We start from the raw sequence: 21,215 nt of genomic DNA, 5'->3' as shown, positions 1-21,215 counted from the left end.
AACAAGAAAGGTGTGATTTCAAGTTTTATTTCGAGGGAGATTTTATTCAAAAATTGTTGTAACCATGCATAATGCGCACCCCAGATTTTAGGACAATAAATTAGTTAAATTTTGCGCATTATGCATGGGAAAACACGGTAATACACTTTTATTTGGGTTCCATTATGCCGAATTTAACAACATAAGCAAGAGAAGCTATAAAATGAATGTAAAAAGTGAAGCATTTTCCATGGGGCCATTTGGGGTAAAATAAGAATTTGTTTTTGTTTACAAATAACAATAATATTCTAATATTAATATTAATATTCTTAAGTAACTCCGAGCTCAGGGATTGTAATCGATAGCCGAGCAGATGCGACGCGACCTGAGAAGCTTCTCGAACTTTCTACTGTCGTCTATTGGTTGCATAGCAGTCAAGTGAGCTGGCCTGGCAGTTGGTCAGTGAGACTCCACGAATGGACTGTGCCAGACACCGACCGCAGCTAGCTGTTAATAAAGCCACACCATTGGGGACGCCAGCGGGGCCTAACGTTAGCGGCTAAAGTTACATCGGGTAACGCGTGCTAGCTAATGTTGGCAGCTAAGGCTACACAGAGTGCTCAAATGGCAGCTTTCGCTAGCAGCCAAAGCTAAACTAAGCCAAGGCGGGGAAAAGGACGAGCGGCTAGCCATGTTCGGCTGCTTGGTGGCCGGCCGACTGGTGCAGACCGACGCTGTCCAGGTGGCCCCGGACAAATTCGTCTTCAACCTGCCAGACTACAAGAGCGTAAACCACGTGGTGGTGTTCATGCTGGGCACCGAGCCGTTCCCGGCGTGCATGGGCGGCGCGGTATACTTCTCCTTCCCGGACGCAGGAAGCGGCGAGCCGGTATGGCAGCTGCTCGGCTTTATCGCCAACGATAAGCCCAGCGCCATCTTCAAGATCTCGGGCCTGACGGAGGGCCGGGGCGGGGTACACCCCTTTGGCGGAATGTCCTCAGCCGCTCCCTCCGTGGCGCAGGTCGGCGTGTCGGTGGAGCCGCTGGAGCAGCTGGCGCAGCAGACGCCGGTGTGCGGGGTGGCGGTGTCCACCGCGGACGCGCTGCGGCACTTCACGCAGAAGATGCTGGATAGTTTGTACAACTTCGCGTCGTCGTTCGCCGTGACGCAGGCGCAGATGACGCCCAACCTCAGCGAGACCTTCGTGCCGTCCAGCTGCATCCTTAAATGGTACGACAACTTCCAGAGGCGCATGAACCAGAACCCCAATTTTTGGAAGAACTGAACTCACGGACTGTTTGCTTTCGTTCGTTTCCCCCGAAGGACAACTTGAAGGAATCACGAGCGACATATCCTGTTTATGTTGATTTTTTTAACTACAAATGCGTCAACTTAGTATCGTGTCAAAAGAATAAGCTATCTTAATTAAGCTTGCATTCAATCCATGTGAGAAAAGTCTGAGTTTTGAAAGTTTAAATACTGTATGTTGGGGGAGCCGAGCACAGTGCAAGAGGCTCATTTGCAATTGCTTTGTTTCTTGGCAAATCTTGCTTGGTTTCAGTAAATCGCAATCTTTTGATGTCTTTCCCTTGTACATTTGTGTCAAGTACTTCTTGGCAATTTTTTTTAAATTCCCTGGCGGCAGTCTGAACCCACTTATTGATTGATGCCTTTATTTTGAACATATTTAAAACATAAAAATAACTTAAATAAAACAAATAACACTTTAATGTGCCATATGTAAGGCCGTACAACAAACAATAAACCAACAAACTGAAAAAAATCAATAACAAAGAATGCTTGAAAAGGAGGAAGCATAGCATTTTAGATTCCTACCCCTTTCTCACTTTATCCATTAAAATGATTCAACATATAAATCAACAAGTAGACGCTTACAAACTTGTTTTTCGGTTTCATTTTTGCTTTTATGTAGCCATTTGGCATTTTTAGGCCTTATACCCGCTAAACAACATTTTTTTCCCTTTTTTTGGGCTTAACCAAAGTACTTAAGGACTGTTCCATAGTTTGACCCCAGTAATAGTTATACAGATATTTAGTACGGTTGTTCTTATGTTAAAGATTTTTAAGTTGTGATTGCCCCTTAACATATACAAGGTCTTACCCAACAGGAGTGAGAAGAGAACAGAACCCCCGCCCCATAGATATAAATGCAACCGGAAATGCTTCTTCACATGAAAGCGTAAAAGGAGAAAAGGTGTTTATTGGGGGGAAATAAAAGTCTTGCAATCGATTCTGCAACTCACAAAGACTGCAGTGAGTGAAATGTGCTTTGTCTTTTTTGCCGTTGTTGGGTTCTGTAGAAATGCTAAACAATGTTTAGAATCCAAGGCCTGAAAGTGGACAGGCCGTCTTTTTTTTTTTTTTTTTTGGGCAAGGAAAGGGCCCGGAGAAGTTTTGGCCGCAAGCGACCATGCTAGGCAACCATAACTTGCTATGCTTAGCCACCGATGCCATCGACCGGTGCACAATTAGAAAAGAATCACGCCACTTAAAGTCACGAACCGTCTTCATTTTCCATCAAATATGATTACGACTCATGATGAGCAAACGAGCAATCGCAGTTTGTGACTTGAGATTGGAAAACACATTGAATCATGTATGCAAGAGAACTAGTAAAGTAGAAATACACAGTATTGTACATGCTGTATGGAAAGTGCAGCCTTGCTGGTGAGCTGAACCAAACCTGGGAATGGCTGAAAGGCCGCCCACACCAGGGCCGAGGTCATGTCCGCTTGCAGCGAGCGCTCCCCCATTTGGCGCCGCGGTCCGTCCGCAGCTGTGTGTTGCGTGTCGACGGTGGGACGCGCCCACCCGCCTCAGGACGCCAGAGCTCCGTGCACCCTGAAGCTGTAGAGGCACGTGTAGGTGGGGTCGCCCCAGTTGCTGTGCACGCTCAGCGTCACGTGCGTGCTCACACCGGCGCCTTTGGGCTGCTGCACCAGCACAGCCACACATTGCAAACGCACCTTCTCACAAGCTTTTTAAACTTTAGCCTATTTTTTGCATGCTATATTGGTGGCGTTACTTACCGATATTTGGAAATTTTGGAACACGGGCCCAATCCGCTCATACTTGAACCTTCCCAGTTCCACGGCCGCCGACTCCAAAGACACCAAACCCTACAGGGACAATTGCCATCAGCCCGCGCGCTTCAACACGGACTGGCGATCGGTCGACTGTCCGCGACCCCAAAGTGAGCGGCGAGGAGTTGGTGAGCAGGCAAATGGACGTAGCGCGCTACTCACATAGACTAAGAATTCCTTGGGCGCGTGCGGGATGTCGCCGGTGGGCGAGATGCTTCTGGTGATGTGTCCGAGGGTGACGCTAGTGACCAGCACCGAGTGCGAGAGGGCCACCGTGAGGTTGCCTTGCTGGCCGGCGAAGGCCCAGCAGTCGCCCGGATTCAGCTCCGACTTGCCCTAAGAGACAAACAGCACTGTGTCAAGGCCGCACCGTTTGCAGTTTGCCGCGGCACCTTACCTCAATGACCACTCGTGCCCGGGAGACATAGGGGACATTTCCCCTCCAGCCCAGGAAGGGCACGCGCACCAGGCCCAGGAAGGGCACGCGGAACGCTTTCGCCATGTACGGCAGCGACGAGGCGCTGCACAGCACCCGGGCACCTGACAACAAAGCAAAAGACGCCTTGCTGGCTTCACCCATTGCCGTAAGCAGCTCGGTGCCCCTTGGAATGCGTCATGGTTGCCACCCGTTTGCCACCCGTGTTTATAGTGTTGAATTGTTACCCGTCACTGACACGACTGTCATATTTGGTACATTTTTCCCAGAGCTTCATTTGTAGGCGGGCGCCTTCATGCGTTCAGATGGCGAGATGCTCCTTGAGATCATGATGATGCTAGGGGGTTGCACAGAGATATGTGCACACTCACCCGCCGACTGGAGTGCGTAGTTGGGAATGGAGGTCCACGACGGGTCCTCTTTGCGTATGTGCAGAAGCTCTTTGAGCTCGTTGTACGCTGTGTAAACCTCCTCCAAGAGCTCGTTGCCACGTCCGGCCATCTGGGAGGACGACACCACAGCGTCGTTAGAGAGGTTGCTGATGAGAGAGCTTAGCGTGGAAGAAAGCTCTCATACCGCGTTGGAGGGAGCGGGGCCGCCCGCCATCTGACGGACCAAGGGCTCGCACACTGGAAACAGGAAGTGAAAGATGCGTGAGACCATCTTGAATGGTCGGACCAGAACCTTTCCATCATACAATTGGGACTGGAACTTGCTCTCAGGGGCCACTACCGTCTACCAGAACATTGAAACTTCCGTTGGGAGTAGAAAGTGCACTTGGGAATAGGCTTCTTTCAGGACTCCAAACTTCTCTTTGGACAAGAACCTTCTCTTAAGGCGAGAACTTTGTACAAACCAGAGCGGGGACTGGCACCTCTACTAACTTGGACCTTCTTGCAGGTCTATCAACCTCACATCTCTGGACCACAAGTTTTGCCCTGGACTACGTGGTTCACATTGGACTACAGTAGATATTTGCCAGGAGCCCAGTTTTCTCCTGGTAACATAACTCTCCCTCCTGCTCCCTTGACAGAAACTATTTCTCGGGACTACGGCCGTCTGTTTTGACGGGAACTGTATCTTGTGAGAACCTTGGGTTTGGGCTATCACCTTTATGCTGAACGAGAATATTTTGCTTGGACTGCAACGTTCTCTGGACAAGACCTTTTACCTCGTCATTAGTTTAGGTCTGGACTAAAGCCCTTTCTCATGACATGAGCCGTGCTTCCCCCGTGACAAGGTGCTTCTTTTCAGACTACTTGAATCTTCTCTCCTGACTCAAGCCTCCACCTTACCTTGGAGTGACAAGCGTATCATGACTGGAACATTAGCAGCAGACTACGAGACGAGACTCAAACCACCACTTGGATGATGATCTCTCACGGCCGGAACTTTCTCCCTGGGCTACGAATGTCGCTGGGGACTAAAACGCCAACCTTCCCCTGAATTACTCCCACCACCCACTAGAACTTTCTGACAAGACACACGTCTCTGTCTCATGACTAAAAAGTTCTCTGGGCCAGATACAACGCAACTAGATGGCCCTCTTAGTTGACGAGAACCTTGACCCGAGCCAAGACTTGGACTTAGAACCACAAGTTTCTCTCAGAAACTACTGTGCATACTCACAGATCCAGAGTGCAGGGATGAAGATGGGGATGAGGTAATTCCGTGCCAAGCGTAGCAGTCCTTTTCCTCTGCGTGCCGGTCTGACGTCTTCAACAGGAGAGTCAGGCAGCGGGGTGGCTTCCTTGGCGTTGTCCGTGGCGACCCTGTGGGGGCGCTGCTGAGCGCGGCTCCGTGTCCACAGCTTCCTGTAAAGGGGGGAGGGGGCGCGAGCAAGCAGCGGCGTGGATATCAGATGCACACCAACTTCTGCCATATTGGATGTGGCGGCACAACCTAATGCAGGTGAGGCACTGGCCAGACTCTCCAAAAATGATTCATGCAATTCTTTACTTTGGAATTTCAAATGTTTGATGTGGCCCGGGTAAATGCAGACAGTTGCATCAGGCAGAAAGGGCATCAAACGACTTCTCGCGCTTGTCTTGACACCTTGGCTCCACATTGCCACATCCGTTTATGTAGCAACAAGTGCTCACTGAGCACTCAACTCGCCGCGTTCTGCGTGTGTGTAAGTGCGCCATCATGAACACACCTGCTTACCTGTATGGCGTCTCCTTGTACGAGATGACGGGCTGACCGTCGCTGTTGTAATAGCCCGATAACTCCAGGCGAGAACTTTTTCTTATCATGGCTGCCGGACACAATGGGGGGGGTTAGATTTGAGAAGGAGGAGGAGGCAGCGACCACTATTGATGCTTACCATTTTTTTCCATGTATAATGCGCCCCCATGTATAATACGCACCCTAAAAATGGCATGTCGATGCTGGAAAAAAGCCTGTACCCATGTATAATACGCACCCAAATTTTGACTCCCACTTAAGTCCGTAAACGCAAAATTATTTCACAAAAAGGATCATTTTTGGGAACAACCGGATGTTATTCTGCCGGTCAGTATCACTGCGCATGCGCTAGCAAACTCGATAGCGAAGAAATGTTTCGGATTTGTGTAGGGTACATTGTGACAGCAAACGAGCAGGTGATCGAGCAAGCGTCTGATACGAGAGCATTGTGTTCGTATGGCGCGTGTTTGAAGTGAACAGCAGAGAAGAAAGCGCATCTGTAATGGCGGCCTCCGTATCATATCCGGATTAAAGAAAATAAAAATAAATAAAATAATTGTACCCATGTATAATGCGCACCCCAGATTTTAGGACAATAAATTACTTAAATTTTGCGCATTATACATGGAAAAAAAACGGTATTTTGTTGTTTTTCTTCAGTGAAAAAAAAAAAATCTGTTGGCTAGACAAAGCAAGGACGTCGATTGTGCACATTCAAATCATGTTTCGTCGACGTGAATATGAATAAAATAATGTCATGTTGATCAAACCCAATTGGAATGTGAATGCGTGGAGCCAATATCTATTTTGTTTTGAAAGTTACGGAAGTTTCCAACTAAGTAGAAAAGGTTGTGGCGCAAATCTCGACAGTGGGCACCATATGACGTATATTTACCACTTTTCAATTGTCAACTTTCGGAATATTTGTCACATGCAGGAAAATGATTCTAACTTGCATTGACAAGGCCTGATAATGCTTGTCTCAAGCTTTGAAATTTTACTTGCATACCGCCATGCTACAAGCTGCAGAATGAGATGGCCCGGGAGCATGAAGAGGTTTCAAGACATATTGAAGAATATCAACGTTTAAGTTGGCTGCAAGTGCACATGGACAACCGAGGTGAGCGCACTGGTCAGACATTTGGAGCAAATCCTCAACTACTTTGCCACAAATTGGTCAATTGATGTATTGAGTTGATTACAAACCAAAGGCGTGACGTCAGCCATAGACCCGCCCCTTCCCGCAGCCAGTAAATCAAACCTTTCCAGTTGCCTTTTTCGGTAACCGAGTTTGAACTTTCTACTCACATTTGCACTTGTTTATTCCCACCGTCTTCTTCTCGGTGTCATGTGAGTCGATTGATGTGTTGTTAGATTCCCGTGGCGTGCGTAACGTGACTCGTGAGCTTTGCCAATTTACTGCCTTGGGCGTCTAATCGGGAGGGGCTGCCATTTTGTACCGGTCACCTGGGAGAAGCTCTTCGTCGTAGCGCGTGCGCGCTACAAAGGCCGCCGCCGCCGCCTCAGCAGTCGCCACCTCACCTACCGTGCGTCGTTGACGTCATGGCGCGTCACCGCCAGCTGACGGCCCTGTGAAACGTGACGTCGCACTTTGGGTCAAGGCGCGCAAGAGAGTGCACGTGCAGGCGAGGAGCAGTAGGCTGGTGTAAACTTCGAAAAGGAAGACAAAATTACTTTTGGCTTTTGCAAAGGAAGGAATATTTTTGGTTTGAAAAAAAAAAATCAGTGCATTTAAAAATATATCTTTCCAAATTCCAAGTATTTCCTTCGCGGCTCTAATTTTTATTTGAACATTATTTACCGTGGAAAATTATCAGCTGTTGACTGACTGAAATCTAAATACTAACCCCCAAAAATTACTATCAGCGATTCTCATTATATACGACACTGTTATTATGAATAATAGTTTCCATCACTTCAGCGCCTGCAGGTCAGATTTATGAAATATGTTTATCTAATGAGGCGAAATCACATCCAACGGCAAACATTCTGACCAAATACATCATCTTGAAGAATACATCTAAATAAAGTAATAAAGAAATCAATAGTATTGTCCTTGCACACCACAGTCTCCCTTTTTTGCAAGTGCATCATGGTCTGGAGTAAAATTTGTTGTGGTAATTCTTAGGATAGAGCCGAGGTGTCGGTCCGTTAACCTAGATCTGTGACGGGCTTTATTGACGTTCATGTGGCTGAACGGCTGCTCACACACGCAGGTCGAGCCAAATTGTCCAATCTTTTTTTAAACACTCGGCACTCAGTGTCCACCTTTCTTTTCCTCGGGCCAGTCATTTGAATGGAAGGGTTCCAGGGGAAGGTTTGTGGGTGGCATTAGCGTAAAACTATTTGAAAGCTCAGCGCGCGAATTACGAGAATGCTGACGTCACAGCACTCACTCGAAATTCAGCACCGATGGAAATAGAGCGCGGAGTGCGCCGGTTCCGTACTACTTACAGGACTGTATCAGAAAATTAGAATATTGTGATAAAGTTCTTTATTTTCTGTAATGTAATTAAAAAAACAAAAATGTCATAAATTCTGAATTCATTACAAAACAACTGAAATATTGCTAGCCTTTTATTATTTTAATATTGCTGATTATGGCTTACAGCTTAAGAAAACTCAAATATCCTATCTAAAAAAATTAGAATATTTCCTCAGACCAAGTAAAAAAAAAGATTTATAACAGCAAAACAAAATCAAACATTTGAAAATGTCCATTAATGCACTCAGTACTTGGTTAGGAATCATTTTGCACGGATTACTGCATCAGTGCAGCGTGGCATGGAGGCAATCAGCCTGTGGCATTGCTGAGGTGTTATGGATGCCCAGGATCAATGTTCCCTCTAATTTTTCAAGTTTCTGTGCAAACACACATGCTCCCTGTGCACACTGTGGACCATTGTGTGCAACACCAGATTAAATAAATACTAAATGAATGAACGAATAAATAAATAAATAAATAAATAAATAAATAAATAAATAAATAAATAAATAAATAAATAAATAAATAAATAAATAAATAAATGAATAAATGAATAAATAAATAAATAAATAAATAAATAAATAAATAAATAAATAAATAAATAAATAAATAAATAAATAAATAAATAAATAAATAAATAAATAAATAAATAAAATAAGATATTGTCAACGAGAACTTTAACATACTCAGGGTCGGAATTTGTTTTGTCGGTCTTTTGCGCTCTCCCACAATAATGTACCGATCCCCTGTCCCATCAGGAGTCTTTGTACATTTCCAACAGCTTTCAAATGTAATTTCTGCTAAATGTGACGCTTGAGGTAGCCAAACTTCCATCCAGTCCATATTTTTCCCTCCGTAAACTCGCCCGCCACTTTGGCTTCACTGCATGTTTTGCATAGTAGACCATTCTCACTCAAAAAAGCGAAAATCACACTCAGCTTCACCATTTGTTCTTTTATTTGCACACACTCCGACAACCATTCCATCTTAAAAGAACCGCGGCATCTCTTATTTACAGTACTTTGACTTGACGAGTGGATGCGTCGCTGCTCGTTCGTTTTGCCATGATAAGGGGTTAGCTAACTTAGCATTTGCATCTCTTGACTCCGCCGCAGTGTTGTTAGCTAGCAAACCTGGACGGGACGGATGGGCAGGACACATTTTCAGGCACTGTCAATGCTATGATTGGCTATGTAGCGTAAGTGAACCATATAACATTGGCTGGTCAATCACTGATTTGCACTATAGAAAGGCACAGAAAGAAAGTCATTGGTCCACTTAATTAGATTAAATTATGTCTAACATTAGATACTGAGCAATTAGTGTATGCTGAATTTTATTTTGTGTGCAGCATGGAGTTTCTTGTGCGCAGAGACTTCGCGAGCAGTGTGCAATTGCGCAGCTGCGCAGCTTAGAGGGAACACTGCCCAGGATGCTTCAATAGTTTGAGATAGGATATTTGAGTTTTCTTAAGCTGTATGCCATAATCAGCAATATTAAAATAATAAAAGGCTTGCAATATTTCAATGCTCATTTGCATTGTTGGATCTGGTAACTTTCAGCTTCTTCACAATACCCCACAAATTCTCTATGGGGTTCAGGTCAGGGGAATTGGCAGGCCAATCGAGGACAGTAATGCCATGGTCAGTACATCATTTACTGGTGGTTCTGACACTGGGCAGGTGCCAGATCATGGAAAATTAAATCATCATCCCCATAGAGCTTTTCAATAGACGGAAGCATGCAGTGCTCTAAAATCTGCATTTACTCTGGACTTGATGAAACACCAGCAGCTGACATGGCTCCCCAAACCATCGCTGACTGTGGGAACTTCACACTAGATTTCAAGTAACTTGGATTTTGCTCCTCTCCAGCCTTTCTCCAGACTCTGGCGCCTTGACTTCCAAATGAATCCAGAATGTATGACATTTTTGGTTTTTTAATTAGATTACAGAAAATAAAGAACTTTATCACAATATTCTAATGGATGGAGTCCTGTAGTACGTACACGCACTTGCGAGTGTGCACCGAGCTTTCTGAAATGGCTTCCAGGAGTAAATGCGCGGGCGGGCGCTTCCCTATCTATTGGGGAAACATAGTAATTGCAGGGAAAATGACCCAAAAAAAGTTTTATAATACAATTTATTCAGGTTTGGCGGGCCGGATTAAACGGCACTGTGGGCCGGATGTGGCCCGCGGGCCGTAGTTTGCCCATGTCTAGGTTAGTAACTAGGTTATAACTAACCTCAACCATACGCTTTCTGCTGGGTACATGTGGTACTCCACCCATCCCACTCATTTCTATGTGGAGAACGAGATGTTCAGAATCAACGTCGGCTCCCCCATTTTCAGGACACCTGAACGCGTTGAGCGAGCTGGCTCGAGTGGCTCAACAACCCTCTGTTCACCCAGAATGAACGTCAAAATGGCCATTTCAACCACTTCCGTTAAATCGTTCAGTTAGCTTATCCCAACTGACTGAGGGGTAAAAGTTCTAAATGTTTGATGTTTTAAAGTGTTTAAAACGTAAGCGTGACGTCATAGGATGGTGCATTATTAAAACTGGCAAAGAAATACCTTAAAGCAGCGGTCACCAACTCCGGTCTTCAAGGGCGCCAATCCAGCCATCACACCCCCACCAAGGAATGTTCTCCCTGCAACCCTCTGGGAAGAGGTTTCGCAGCATCCGCAACAGTTTTTTCCCTACTGTCGTCAGACTGTTGAACAGTCAACTTAGCATTCCTCTGCGCACTTTGTAAATACAGTTTTTTGTTTCCTGCACTGGGTACATACTTTATCACTGCTGCGCTTTATACTTGTCTTATTTCATATTCCATCCATCCATCCATTTTCTGTACCGCTTAGTCCCCACGGGGGTCGCGGGCGTGCTGGAGCCTATCCCAGCCGTCGTCGGGCAGTAGGCGGGGGACACCCTGAACCGGTTGCCAGCCAATCGCAGGGCACACAGAGACAAACAACCATACGCACTCGCACTCACACTTAGGGACAATTTGGAGTGCTCAATCGGCCTACCAAGCATGTTTTTGGGTTGTGGGAGGAAACCCGAGTGCCCGGAGAAAACCCACGCGGGCCCGGGGAGAACATGCAAACTCCACACAGGGAGGGCCGGAGGTGGAATCGAACCCGCACCCTCCTAATTGTGAGGCGGACGTGCTACCCAGTGCGCCACCGAGCCGCCTTATTTCATATTTATATAGATATTTACCGTTTTTTTCCATGTATAATGCGCAAAATTTAACTAATTTATTGTCCTAAAATCTGGGGTGCGCATTATACATGGGTACAATTATTTTTTTTTTATCCGGATATCATACGGAGGCCGTCATTACCGATGCGCTTTCTTCTCTGCTGTTCACTTCAAACACGCTCCATACGAACACAATGCTCTCGTATCAGACGCTTGCTCGATCACCTGCTCGTTTGATGTCACAATGTACCCTAAAAAACGGTATATAGAAATGTCACTTTTTATTCAGCCGAAATATCATTTCATTGTTGAGAGCCGTATGCAACGAAATTTCGTTTTGTTTGCACCAAGTGTTTACAAAATGACAATAAAGTCTAAGTCTAAATTTAGGTCCAGCCCTACAACAACACACCTGATTCAAATAATCAGGATCGCTATCAGCCTTAATAGAGCTTGCTGATGAGCTGATCATTTGAATCAGGTGTGTTGTTGTAGGGCTGCACCTAAAACAGGCTGGATTGGCGCCCTTGAGGACCGGAGTTGGTGACCCCTGCTTTAAAGAATAGTTGAGGAAAATGGCAATTATAATCCGTGTGGGCAGAGTCAAACATTTTGGCCCACCCCAAACTGAGCCAGCCAGGGCTTCTCGCCTCATTCTGCAAAACAAAACGCAGCCTCCATTTCATCTAACTGTTTTTTTTTCTGGTGTGGTAGCAATTAGTGTTCACTAAAAAATATTCTAGAAATGTCGACATTGAAGTCAAAGTTGAGAGCTGTTGCTTCTCCCTAGAGTTGCTAAATGGTGAAACACCCTCATGCAAGTGGCGCCCCACCATTTGAGATTCATTGTTGGTGAAGGCTTTTCGGAAGGCGTCCCAAAGGGATGACATTGCCTCAACATGACAAAAATCACTTTTATTGTCTCCAGTCCAACACTTTGTCAAACATGCTGAAGGAAGGAAAAAGTGGCCAAAAGCGAGCGGTCCTCACTCATCATCGCTTTGCAATTTCGTGCCCAGAAAGCGAGTCAATGTTTCTTTGCCCCTGGCAGGGCTGATAAGGGGGGAAAAAAGTTTCAAGCTTTTGTCTTTGTTGTGCTTGTTTGAAAAATAAATTCCACACCGTGGACTTTATAGCGACAGCGAGGCGTCAACCAAGTCTCGTTTTTGCAACTGTCCCTTTTCCGCCGTTCCCGGTCCTCAGGTTGCCGTGAGGCCGGCAAAATCCCGCTTGGTCTCAAGGCACTTTAGTGTCATGGCGGATGCACCCTGAAGCAACAAAAATGCGCCCAACCCCCAAAATTAGTGTGTGCGTATGTTCTCAAGAGTGTGTTCTCGTGTGTGTGTGTGTGTGTGTGTGTGTGTGTGCGTGCGTGTGTTAGTGTGTTTCTGGGTCGAAGGGGTCAGCGGGGTCACAGTAATAACTGGAAAAGAATGCTAAGCTAAGAGCCGTCAATGTTCAGAATGCGGGGGCCAGCGCGCAGGCGGGGCTAAACGTGGTGGCGATGTCACCTCTGTCGGCCAAGTAGGATCAAGCTTAGGGTGACGTGCGGGAGCCAGTCGCCAGGACGGCGGGGCAGGGCCAGCGAGATCAGGTCTGAAAGAGGAGGAGAGAGCAGGAGAGCGGGATCTCATTGGCATGGTTCACAATTCAAACAAAGCACAGTGAAGTCGGTCTGCTCAACCCCACGGAATCAGCAGGCGGCGCTCTCGCTTACTGTTGGATGGCGGGTCTTGGCATGGGCCTTCCTGGATGGTGATGTCGTCGACGGCAATGTCGCCCTCAATTCCCGAGCCGCGCACCCCTTCCAGCACCACCTGAAATAATTCAACCATTCAAAAGAATTGAAACCACGTTCTGATATCAATGATGATTTGGTTCAACGTATCAATAACACACAAATGTGGTGTATCAAAAGCAACTTCTACTGGTGTCCATAAAGCGCGGCCACATCGATTTGACACGATTTGAATTTTGCCATCTTTTTTGCTTCTACTCTTCCTCCTCAGACTGAAGATGGCTCGTCGAGAGCAGAACATATCAAAGAATGCGTTTTTGTTTTTTTAGCATGTGGCCAAACTTTTTGGAGTGCCTGTACATCAAATGATGAACGCTTTAGTTGGATCAATTACCTTTTTAAGTGACAACAGATTACTATTATTGAATGACTACTACTCAACTTTGACTATTATTGAATACCTGGAAATCGGCATCGGGGTGAATGTCGATGGCCGCGCGGCGCCATCGGTCGCCTTGGTTACCCTTCAGACTCCACACCGGCGTCTCCGACACCCCTTTCTGCCGCAGGGAGACGCTCAGCGAGCCTATGTTCAACAGGGGAAGTTGAGGCGAGTTCGGGGCGACGGCACGCCGAGTGACACCGCGCTCACTCACCGATGTGCTTGCCGTACATGTGGTAGTGGAAGGCCAGGCAGTAGGTGGCGCCACTTTTGGAGCCCGTGTTGAAGGAGGGCGACAGGAGGCGGGCCTTGTCGCCCTCTGTTCTGGGTCGGGACGTCTCAATGTAAACGTAGTACCCTGCAGGACACCACCATAGCCGCTCAACTTTTTTTCTCAACAAAAATGGGATTGTTCGTCAAGACAGGAAGCGGATGAAATCCCCAAAGGTCCGCCGCAAAAGTGATTTAAAGAGCAAGCGGCAAAACGGGAAATGATCTGAGAAGCTCGCTGTGTGTGTACGTTTGGGAGCGATTACTTGAGAGTACTTGTATTGTTATGATTACGCACGTAGTCTGCCTTCACAACAAAGAGTCACACATGCACATTTGTCTTTCCTGTGCCTAACACGTACCCTCTTGAGATTCCTGAAATTGTAAATTTGGCAAATCCAGCCCCTGAAATAGAATTAGAAATCCGGTAGAAATGTCAATGGCGAGTGGAGCCGCCCAAAAGCCTCAAAAAGACTCAGAACGTCTGCCATTTGCTTTGAAACATCCATTTTGAACATGATCTTTCCAAATTCAGCGCCCAAAGCCAGTTTAAATTGTCAACATGAACTTTGCTACACGTCAATCATGAGTAAGACAAAGAAGGTCAAACGTTTCAATTCAAAGCATCAATTTTCGGCACATTTTGACCATCCCAAGATTTTGTCAATCTGACAGCGGATTTGAAGCGGGAGTGTGTGTGAGTGAGTGACCTTGTTTGGATCCACGACGGTCGGCGCTGGGTCCGGTGTTGGGTGTGTACTTGGTGTCGCGGGAGGCAGCGCTGTGGCGTGTCCAGTCGAAGTCGTCGCTTTTGTCCTGAGAGAAGAGACACATGGCCTCGTCCTCGAAAGCACACTGGAACTCCCCTGCGGACACGCACACAGGCACAGGGCGCATGCTCGGTATGTGATATCAAATTGATACTCTGCTCTCAACATTAGCTGGATATGGGACTAAAAACACATTTTCAATTCCTGATTGCAAACTTCTGCTCCATTGAAGTTAAATACGGCTGAACCATACTTTAAAAATCCAATCCATTGTAAAGTTCATGTTTGACATAAGCAGTTTTTTGGTGTTCCACTAGGGGAGTCCATTCACCACACGTAGACAATCTCTGCTTTGAACTTTCAATATAGCAAACGTCACGGTCAACGTGTGTTGGAGGGTGATCGTCGGACTACAAAGGAGTACTCACTGAGGTGTGGATTCACGGGCGCTGCGGAGGGAACGCGACACCAGTTAGATGGGTGCACATGTGCAGTGCAGGCTGCGCTTGGCTGCGCGCGGCGGCCACGCCGGGAAGTACCGCTGTAGGCGATGACGCGCTCGGTAGGGTCGCCCTCGCCGTAACGCGTGATGGGCGTCAGGCGGACCAGGTAGGACTCGGGCTTGACCAGCTCCGTCAGGTTGTGGGTCAGCAGCTGGCCCTTGTGGATGTTGACCTCCATGGGGATCTGCTGCTCCCACAAGCGGCCCTGCCCCACCTAACACATGCATGTGTGTGCGCGTTCACTCAGCTTAGCACGCAACCACGGCACTTGGAGCGGCGTCCCTTTGTGCCTCACCTGGCGGATGCCCAGCCTGTAGGCTAGGATGCGGTCTACACCGGCGGGCTCCATTTGGGTCCACTGCAGTGTGAATCCATATGTGCGGGGCCGGTTCTGCCACAGGGCACCGGGCGTGTCATAGTAGAACTCGGGAGGGTACGCCTTCCCTGGCGGAGGTACAACGCGGCCGCTCAAAGTGGAGAGAGCTTGACATCAAGCGTGTGTGTGGGTGTTGTGAGAAAGGGAGAGTATTCAAGTCCAAAGAAGAAGCGTGACAATTGGCTGACTCAGCTCTCGTACATGTTAAGTCCCAACGTGACAAAGGGGAAGGAGCGATGAGCAAGCTAAATCAGAGCAGAAAATGTCCCGTCATGCATCGGCATGCGCCGCCGCGACTAACCCGTGACCAGGAAGGTGCATCTGCCTGCTCCGGCCTCGTTGCTGATGTCGCACGTGTACTCTCCGTAGCCTTCGCGGTTGAGCGCTCGCACCTGGTAGCGCGTCTCGTCGCCCATCTCGTCAAACTGGCCCACAGTCAGGAGTCGCGAGCCGAGCTTCCACTCATAGCGCAGCGGCCGGGCCGGGTGGGCACGCAGCAGTCGGCACGTCAGAGAGAAAGCCCGACCCAGAGCCTGGCGCACCTCCGACAACACCGGCTCCACCGCCGGTGGGACTGCAAAAGGAACTGGGAGTCAAAAGTGGCGCGGCGTTACGCATAGGGCCCGACCAATATGGCATTTTAGAGGCCCGTCTCCAGGGCTGGAGGGGACTGGGGGGCTTTGTGAACAAAATTTTCAATTTTGGCCGGGCACAGGTGTCGGTGCACGCTACCCACACTGTACCACCAGCTGTATGAGGGCCTGTCGAGGTTTGACGTTAAAGCCGTTGTACTGGCTGGTCTGGCAGCGGTAGGTCCCGCCCATCTCCCGCGTCACGTTGGCCAGCCTCAGCACGCCGTCGTGGCTCTCCGTCTGGGCGGCTGCCTCGGCCGGCGGGGGCGCCTCAGGCGCCGCAGGACCGTCCTCCACGCGAGACCACAGAATGACAGGTTTGGGTTTGCCTGACACCAAACACTGCAGCTCCACCGCGTCGCCTTCCTGCGTAATGATGCGTGAGCGTCCCCTGGGCACCGTCAACTCTGGGGGAACTGCAACCGTACACCCAAAGTTCCGTTCATCAAGTTATGCTGAGTGAGTCGAGCGCCGGGTCCCCCTCACCTCCCTCACCTGTCGTGGATGAGATGTTGACATCGATACTAATCTCGGGACTTCCCCCGTCCCTGAGCGAGGCCACGCAGGTGTACGTTCCAAAATCGGTGAACTTGAGGTCGATGATGTCCAGGTTGGTGACACCCGGCGACATTTGCACGTCTGAGTGCGTGATGACCATTCGCTCTGAGCTGCGCAGCGGCCGACCGTTCTTGAGCCAGCCGAATTGCAGCTCCTCGGAGGGCGTGGCCTCCACCTCGCAGCTGATCTTCACCTCACGCCCGATCTGAATGTGGTCATCGTCATGGTATGGGTCCGGAGTGATCCAGAAGCGCGCTTTACGCAGACCTGATGGAGAAGCAAGCACAAACAGGAAGCGTGTCGGATCAAACAAGGAGTGCGAGAAGTGGGTGGAGTCGCAAATGGAAACTGTGCCGAGTCAGAAACGGTAAGTGGCCGAGTCTCGCATTTGCCCGGAATGATTCCGACGCCATTTCGGCCTTGGCCACACGAGAGCACATGTTTGCGTACACGGGAGCCTTTGTACATGTGTGTGCAGTGGCAGGCATCACCCGCGCCCGTATAGCGCCACCTTTCCAGCTGACCGTGGTTCAACAATGGCCTCACCTCTGACTAGGATGTTGGCCGACTTCCTGGCAGTGTTGCCCACGTGGTTGTCGGCCAGACAGCTGTAGACGCCTCCGTCGTCGACGGTGACAGCGGGGATGGTGAGCTTGCCGCCCTGGGCCCGGCTCTTCTTGGGGAGCGGCTCCCTGCCGGGACGAAGCCACCTCAGGGCGGGAGGAGGGTCGCCGCCAGACGCCACGCACACCAGCGTCGCCGTCTCACCAGGGTTCACCACCAGCGGGTCGTCCAGGAGCAGCTTGACGGAGGGAGGGGCTGGCGCACACAAAACACACCCACCTGCCTGCTGTCACCTCCTGATGCGCTGCCGGCATGCGTGTGTGCAAGTGTAGGCATGCGTACCCGTTCTGTTGTTGAGCCTGAAATGCGCGACCTTGTCGGCGATACCACACACGTTCCTGACTGAGGCGATACACGTGTAGTTGGCGTAGTCCTGAGGACGGAGGTTCTTCAGCTTCAGGATCTTCGTCTCTCCCTGAAACGCACGCACACATTGTTTGAGATGCGCGCTGGGCGGTCGGCGCGCTGGAAGAATGCTGGCGGCGCAAGCTCACCTGTGTGAAAAACGGCTCATAAATATCCACTCCGGCGTCCGCTCCCTGCGACAGGTCTTGGCGACCTCTCCTCCAGATGTAGCGCACAGGCGGGTTGGAGGTGGCCACGCAGCGCAGGAACACCGTCCTCTCAGAGTAGAAGAGCTCCTTGGCCCCATCGCCCACGCTTTGGTGCACCGTGACCAGTGGCTGGTCCAAAACTGCACAGCAGAACGTGTGACCTTCAGGGACCGCTTGAGGAGTTTTCATGCGTGCATGCGTGCTCACAGTATACATCAACCCGTATGGAGCGGATGGCGGGGGTCCCAATGCCGTTGTCAGCCTTGCAGTAGTAGCGACCCCCCTGGTTGCGGTCGATTCTTTCTATCTTTAGTGTGTCGTCGTGGGTTCGGGCGTCCCCTTGCCGTTCCAAAGTTCCGCCCGCAGTTTTGGTCCAGCGGACCTGTTCAGAAGACGGCAAGTGAGCGAGCAGCAAGTGAGCAACCTTCTCCTTTCCAAAATGTGTCATCAACAGCTACGTTTATGTGAACGTTTTGTCCACGAGGACAACTCTCGGCCGCCTCCCCTACCCCCAAATGGACAACAATTCCCCATCCGGGCACCAGGTGAGGCATGCTGACCTGTGGTCGCGGGTGTCCGGTGACCAGGCAGAAAAGTTCCAGAGTTTCTCCTTCTTTGATGGTGTAGACTCGCTCGCTGAGTCGCTCCTCCTCCACGTTGCAAGCTTGTCCCGAGTGCACGATGCGAACTGTAGGTGGCGCTGTGCACACATCCCACATTTTTCTTCTTTAAGGCACAATTAGAAATGTTGCCTGTCGCTACGGCAACACAAAGCTCATGTCTTGAAAACGATCAGAATGACGTCAGGGACATGAGCCCCCATCATGACAAAAGGGTGACACAGCATTTAGCAACAAAGGTTGGATGCCATCTCAAGCGCTGGGCACCAAATTGCGCCAAAACCTGATAATAATGAATGGAGGGCCGCGAGGAAGACGAGCACGAGGAGGAAGGTGAAAGAAAAAGAACGAGGGTAGGGGAGAGGCTGGGCAAGGATGTCCTACTTTGCCTCTGCTATTTTTAGCCTGGGATTTTTCTGTTGGTCTCCTCTGACGGCTGAATGCTGATGTCATCAGAGACACACACACACACACGCACACACACGCACACGCACACACACGCACACACACACACAGACACAGACACACACACACGCACTTGACCTCGCGTGACATTTCCCAGTACCGCACACATTCATTTGCTGTTCCAGAATATTAGCAACAGTGTTGTGCGTGCGCGCATGCTCTAATCCAAGGTCTGCTGCTTTTAAGTGTGTCATGCGTTCTCCTTCCTCTGTGACGGCGTTACATAAGATGCCCGACTCCACCCCGCTTACTCGACCGCCCCCCTCGCTTTCTCTCATCTTTCTTTTTGTAGGCCGAGGACACCCCAATCAGTCAGTGGGCCGCACAAAAATAACCGCCATCGCCCCATTGGCTGGCAGCCGCACACACTCATGCATACGGAATGAAGCCCCCAGAGGCCCGAATGATGAATGGAAGATTCACTCACACGATTCCATGCAGCAACCAGCGCAGATGAGCTGTCAATCACAGGGCGATAGTGTCGCAATGTGAAGCACTACCCTACCATTGAGACTCCTGTCAGAGCCAATATTGAGGGTTCCCACCTACAAGGAAATATTTGAGTTCCGAGAGCGCCAGACCCCTGCCGCGAGACGAGGCCTGCAAGTTGCGCAACATTCGGCCACTAGCAGAAAAAAATCTGCAAACATCATCTGATTTTCAGCTGGATGCTAAAATGTCATTAACTTTATCTATTCTTCTATTGTGTTAATGTGTACAAAAAAGCAAAGTTTTGCAAAAAAGGAGGACTTTTTTAAGGTTTTCAAAAGTGCTAAATTCCAATTAATTAAATTCCAAATCGGCAGCTGATAGACCTGAATTGTTGTAATATTTCTAATAAAAAAGAAGTGGGCCGGGTTGTGTTCATTGCATTTCAATTTCTTTCAATGGGGGTGATTTGAAACAGTTGGCGATATGAGCGTTTCTTTCAAGAGCGCAAGTATTCGCAGCGAGCTAGCAGTTTGAAGATGACGATGATGAAGATGACATGTTGCCTCCATCTGCGAGCGAGCTCCAGTAGGGGCGCGCGCCCACAGGAAAAAGAATCGAACCACGCCGTTCGCTGATCGCTAAAACAACATCCAGGTCCGGGAGGCAAACGGTGAATGGATAACATCGCGCACATAGAATAGCGAAAGCACATTCGCGCAAGACCGAAAGAAAAAAACGGCATGAAAATGAAGAATCAAAAAACCTCGATTTTTTTCAACTGGCGCGCAGGGAGTCCTAACCGGGGCGCCGCCCCGGCTCACCCCGGCTTGGCTACGCCTCTGGAGCTTGTCATCGCTGAACATCAACGTTGGCGCAGATGTTCGCGCCTAATCCGCACACACGCACACGGGCCTGCTGTGATGTAAACTAGATGCAATCCACACCGGAAGTGCTCAAATGCCCAATCCTGAGTCACTCCACTTCCGGTGTGTGCCAGGTGACCTTGACAGGTGTTTACCCACCCGCAGGAAAAACGACCGCGTTGTCACGTGACCTGAGGCTTCCCTCTCTGACGTCGCCAGAGGAAGGGGGGGGGGGGGACAGGGGCACGCGCGCAGCCGGTCTACCTGTTGCTCCACAGGCCCACGCTGTCAGTCGTCACAAGGTCACGTGCGTACGCGCGCGCTTACCGTAGACGCCCTGCGCGTGCATGCTGTGCACGAAGCCGCTCAAAAAGCACACGAGCGCCACCAGCGGGCCCATCTTCACATCCTCCCTCCCGGGACGAACTCGAGGGTCCAGGCTCCTGCAGCCGCTCGGTCCCCCTTCTCCTGCCTCTCCTCGTCCTCTTCTTCCTCTTCCTCAGAGCAGAGTCGTGCCCAGAGTCGGCCTCTCATGCAAACATCCCGAGCCGACGCGTCCCGCCAGCGGCCCCCCGTCGGCCGGGCGGTCAGGTGGTCCAGCTCATCCCGAAGCAGGAGGCCGGGGGAAGACGCAAGAGGAGCGCTTCGGGCGCCTCAGCTAGGCGGCTCTCCTTTGCACTGACAATGTGTGTGTGTGCGTGCGTGTGTCTGTGTGTGTGCGCGCGCGTGGGTGCATGCGCCGTAGGGAAGCTCTTGCGTCCGAGCGAGTCCTGCGGTGGGTGCGAAGCTCCACGTCACTCACGCCGAGCCACCCTGCAGAGACTCCTCGCGCTCCGCCTGGCCGCCGAGGTGCGAGCAGAGTGGGCCTGAAGATGGAGCGGCGGTCCGCTCGTTCGCTGCTGGTGGTGCTGGATTTCACCGGTGAGACGTCAGCGAGAAGCCAAGTCG

The 21,215-nt window shown here is 49.8% G+C and overlaps 3 protein-coding genes across 7 annotated transcripts; 1 reads left to right on the top strand and 2 right to left on the bottom strand.

The window, feature by feature from the left end:
• Positions 1–331: 331 nt before the first annotated feature.
• Positions 332–2,248, top strand: hikeshi (heat shock protein nuclear import factor hikeshi). The gene has a single exon (XM_061302107.1). The coding sequence runs from the start codon at positions 671–673 to the stop codon at positions 1,262–1,264; it is 594 nt and encodes a 197-aa protein (XP_061158091.1). The 5' UTR covers positions 332–670; the 3' UTR covers positions 1,265–2,248.
• A 568-nt stretch (positions 2,249–2,816) lies between these two features.
• On the bottom strand, positions 2,817–7,243 carry LOC133169591 (SUN domain-containing protein 3-like). The gene is made up of 9 exons (XM_061301931.1): positions 7,015–7,243; positions 5,686–5,776; positions 5,149–5,333; positions 4,096–4,148; positions 3,891–4,020; positions 3,481–3,623; positions 3,246–3,419; positions 3,030–3,119; positions 2,817–2,933 (listed from the first exon to the last, which is right to left on the bottom strand). The coding sequence occupies exons 2-9, from the start codon at positions 5,772–5,774 to the stop codon at positions 2,817–2,819; spliced, it is 981 nt and encodes a 326-aa protein (XP_061157915.1). The 5' UTR covers positions 5,775–5,776; positions 7,015–7,243.
• Positions 7,244–12,316: 5,073 nt separating this feature from the next.
• mdga2a (MAM domain containing glycosylphosphatidylinositol anchor 2a) lies at positions 12,317–21,215 on the bottom strand. Of its 5 annotated transcripts, none has more exons than XM_061301859.1 (18): positions 20,595–21,213; positions 18,448–18,587; positions 18,095–18,269; positions 17,828–18,027; positions 17,616–17,748; positions 17,256–17,528; positions 16,647–16,976; positions 16,256–16,567; positions 15,821–16,093; positions 15,439–15,587; positions 15,180–15,357; positions 15,069–15,089; positions 14,581–14,736; positions 13,815–13,958; positions 13,620–13,744; positions 13,138–13,237; positions 12,932–13,016; positions 12,317–12,688 (listed from the first exon to the last, which is right to left on the bottom strand). In XM_061301859.1, exons 1-18 carry the CDS (start codon positions 20,665–20,667, stop codon positions 12,673–12,675), a joined length of 2,883 nt encoding a protein of 960 aa, XP_061157843.1. In that variant the 5' UTR covers positions 20,668–21,213; the 3' UTR covers positions 12,317–12,672. The 5 variants fall into 5 exon arrangements, with proteins under 5 accessions (XP_061157843.1, XP_061157841.1, XP_061157842.1 ...); XM_061301857.1 differs by lacking the exon at positions 20,595–21,213 and adding an exon at positions 20,168–20,489 and having other exon boundaries at positions 15,439–15,626; positions 17,256–17,552; XM_061301858.1 differs by lacking the exon at positions 20,595–21,213 and adding an exon at positions 20,168–20,485.

Source organism: Syngnathus typhle, linkage group LG16, assembly GCF_033458585.1.
Source record: "Syngnathus typhle isolate RoL2023-S1 ecotype Sweden linkage group LG16, RoL_Styp_1.0, whole genome shotgun sequence".
NCBI lineage: Eukaryota > Metazoa > Chordata > Actinopteri > Syngnathiformes > Syngnathidae > Syngnathus > Syngnathus typhle.
Note: the sequence above shows the minus strand (reverse complement) of the source record. Positions and strands in the feature narration are given on the sequence as shown.

Coding starts and splice junctions, on each gene's coding strand:
- hikeshi (XM_061302107.1), top strand. CDS start 671: ATGTTCGGCTGCTTGGTGGCCGGCCGACTGGTGCAGACCGACGCTGTC.
- LOC133169591 (XM_061301931.1), bottom strand. CDS start 5,774: ATGATAAGAAAAAGTTCTCGCCTGGAGTTATCGGGCTATTACAACAGC. Junction 5,334..5,685: donor TACAAGGAGACGCCATACAG/GTAAGCAGGTGT, acceptor CCCCCTTTACAG/GAAGCTGTGGACACGGAGCC. Junction 4,149..5,148: donor CATCCCTGCACTCTGGATCT/GTGAGTATGCAC, acceptor TCCTGTTTCCAG/TGTGCGAGCCCTTGGTCCGT.
- mdga2a (XM_061301854.1), bottom strand. CDS start 20,267: ATGTTCAGCGATGACAAGCTCCAGAGGCGTAGCCAAGCCGGGGTGAGC. Junction 17,749..17,827: donor ATGAGCCGTTTTTCACACAG/GTGAGCTTGCGC, acceptor CGTGCGTTTCAG/GGAGAGACGAAGATCCTGAA. Junction 16,977..17,255: donor GGCCAACATCCTAGTCAGAG/GTGAGGCCATTG, acceptor CTTCTCCATCAG/GTCTGCGTAAAGCGCGCTTC.